The following is a 2391-nucleotide window of genomic DNA, read 5'->3' on the forward strand; positions in this document are numbered from 1 at the left end:
GCCGCTGCTCCGTCAGCCGCAGCTGCTGCTGCAGCTGCGCGTCTTGGCTCAGCAGCAGCTGCTGCTTCCCCTTGGGGGCCCCCATGAGGCCCCCCAGGGCCCCCCGGGTCACGGGGGAGCTCAGGGGCCCCTCAAAGGAGCAGCAGGGGCTGTGCATGCATGCAAGGGGGGCCCCCATGGGTCTTTTGGGGGCCCCCATGAGTCCTTTAGGGGCCTCCATGGCTCTTTTGGGGGCCCCCTGTCTCCTGCTGCGGGTTTTCCTTCGCGGGGCCCCGCGGCGCCGCAGCAGCGGCCGCCTGCCCCGCGCTGCAGCAGCAGCAGCAGCAGCAGCAAGTGCAGCAGCAGCCGCAGCCGGGTCTGCCGCACTTGCAGCAGCTGCAGCACGAGACCCAGGGCCCCCACTCACTTCAGCACAAATCTCGCTGCCGCCAGGGGGGCCCCCGTCCTCCACAGGGGAGCCCCCATTCCCCAGCTGGGGGGCCCCCACCCCCAGCTGGGGGCCCCCCAAAGCCCAGGCGGGGGGCCCCCCGGGCTCTGTTCCGCCTGCTGCAGGGGCCCCTGGGGGCCTCCCCCCTTCCACAGCACAGCTCCCCGCAGCAGCAGGCTCAGGGGGGCCCCCTGCTGCTGCTCTTATGCCTAAGGGGCCCCCGGGGCCCTTTGCCCCCCTGGGGCCCCAAAGATGGGCTTTTCCAGGTTTAACTGAACCCTCTGAGGTGACCCTGGGGGGCCCCCAGGGGCCCCACAGGGGCCCCACAGCCTGGCCACTCTCCCCCGCAGCTGCAGAAGCAAAGTTGGGGGGCCCCCAAGGGGGGCCCCCCGTGCTGCTGCTCCCGGCTAAAGGCTGCGGGGGGCCCTCTGCTGCGGGACTGCCCTCACGAGCTGGTGCTGCTTCGGGTGCTGCTGCTGCTTGTGCTGCTGTTTCTGCTGCTGCTGCTGCTGCTGCTCCCTGGGCCGCTGTTGCCGTTTCCGCTGTCTCTGCCTCTGCTGCTGCTGCTGCTGTTTCCGGTGCTGCTGCTGCCTCTGCTGCTGCTCGTCCCGCTGCAGAAGCGCTCGGGGGTCTTGCTGCTGCTGCTGCTACCCTCATTTTCAGCTGACTGCCTACAATAAGAGGCCCCCCGGGGCCCCCCCTCACTGAACCCTTTTTCCCACCCTCACGGGGGCCACCCCCGGACTCCTGGGGGCCCCCACTCCATTCTCTAAAGCCTTCATTGTACCCTATGGGGGCCCCCACGGATTCTCTGGGGCCCCCAATGCACACTGTGGGGCCCCTAGCGCATTCTGTGGGTCCCCCATTGCACTCTGTGGGGCCCCCAGTACAATTTGTGGGGCGCCCAGTGTACTCCTTGGGGCCCCCAAAACACTCTGTGGGGGCCCCAAAGTACTCTTTGGGGTCCCCAGAGCACTTTGTCGGGACCCCAGGGCACTTAATGGGGCCCCCAGGGCCCTCTGGGGGTCGCCCAGGACACTTTGTGGGGCCCCAATGGCACTCTGGGGGGCCCCCAGGGCACTCTGGGGGGCCCCCAGGGCACTCCGAGGGGCCCCGCGGGCCCTCTGGAGGGCCTCCAGGGCATTTTGGGGGGCCCCCTCTGAAGTGCCCCGCCGCCAAGTCTACCACCGTGTCCACAATTTCCACTAAGTCCATTTGCGTCAGCAGCTGCATGTGAAAGCCCTCTACGAAAAAACCCAGCAGCAACACAGGAGAATCCGGGGCCCCAGGGGCCCCCGGGGGCCCCCCGAGGGCCCCTTCAGGGGCACCCCCAGGGGCCCTAGGGGGGGCCGCAGGGGCCCCCCAGGCTCCCAGGGGCCCCTTAGAGCTGGGGGCCCCCGGGGCCCCCGCATCTCCAAAGGATATTCCCCCAAAAGCTGCAGCTGCGGGGCCACCCATGCTGCTGGGGGCCCCCGGGGTCCCCAAGTGAACCCTTTTCTGGAGGGGCCCCGCCGGGGGGGCCCCCCAGGGAGGCAGCCGCACGAAGATGGGCCACATGCGCTGGAATTCTGCGACTGCTACGGGGCTTTTCTCCTTTTGGGCTTCAAGGGCCCTTTTTTGCCACAAAAGCGGTACTTTGGGGGGCCCCCCTGCTGCAGCAGGCAGCTTGGGGGGCCCCCTAGCTGCTTCCTTAGGGGGCCCTTCCTTAGGGGCCCCCAACTCTCCCCGGGGGGGCCCCTCAGCTGCGCAAGTGCCTCCAGTACCCTCTCCAGTGGCCTTCCTCACGGCCACAAGATCCTCCCCTAACTTCACCTGCTGCTGCTGCTGCTGCTGCTGCTTGCTGCTCCTCCGCGCGTGCATGTGCGTGCTGCTGCTGTCTGTGCATCTGCTGGATCTCCTTGAGGCCCCCCCGGCGGCGCGACGCCGCTGGCGGGGCCCCCTGCAGCACGCGCTGCTGCTGCTGC

The 2391-nt window shown here is 69.3% G+C and overlaps 1 protein-coding gene across 1 annotated transcript; it reads right to left on the reverse strand.

Moving 5' to 3' along the window:
* Positions 1-206: 206 nt before the first annotated feature.
* Positions 207-2287, reverse strand: ETH_00034215 (uncharacterized protein; the record flags this gene model as incomplete). Its single annotated transcript, XM_013380155.1, has 2 exons — positions 207-306; positions 390-2287. The coding sequence occupies 2 exons, from the start codon at positions 2285-2287 to the stop codon at positions 207-209; spliced, it is 1998 nt and encodes a 665-aa protein (XP_013235609.1).
* Positions 2288-2391: the final 104 nt, after the last annotated feature.

The sequence above is a fragment of the Eimeria tenella genome, genomic scaffold (genome assembly GCF_000499545.2).
Source record: "Eimeria tenella Houghton genomic scaffold, Eth_scaff4520, whole genome shotgun sequence".
NCBI lineage: Eukaryota > Apicomplexa > Conoidasida > Eucoccidiorida > Eimeriidae > Eimeria > Eimeria tenella.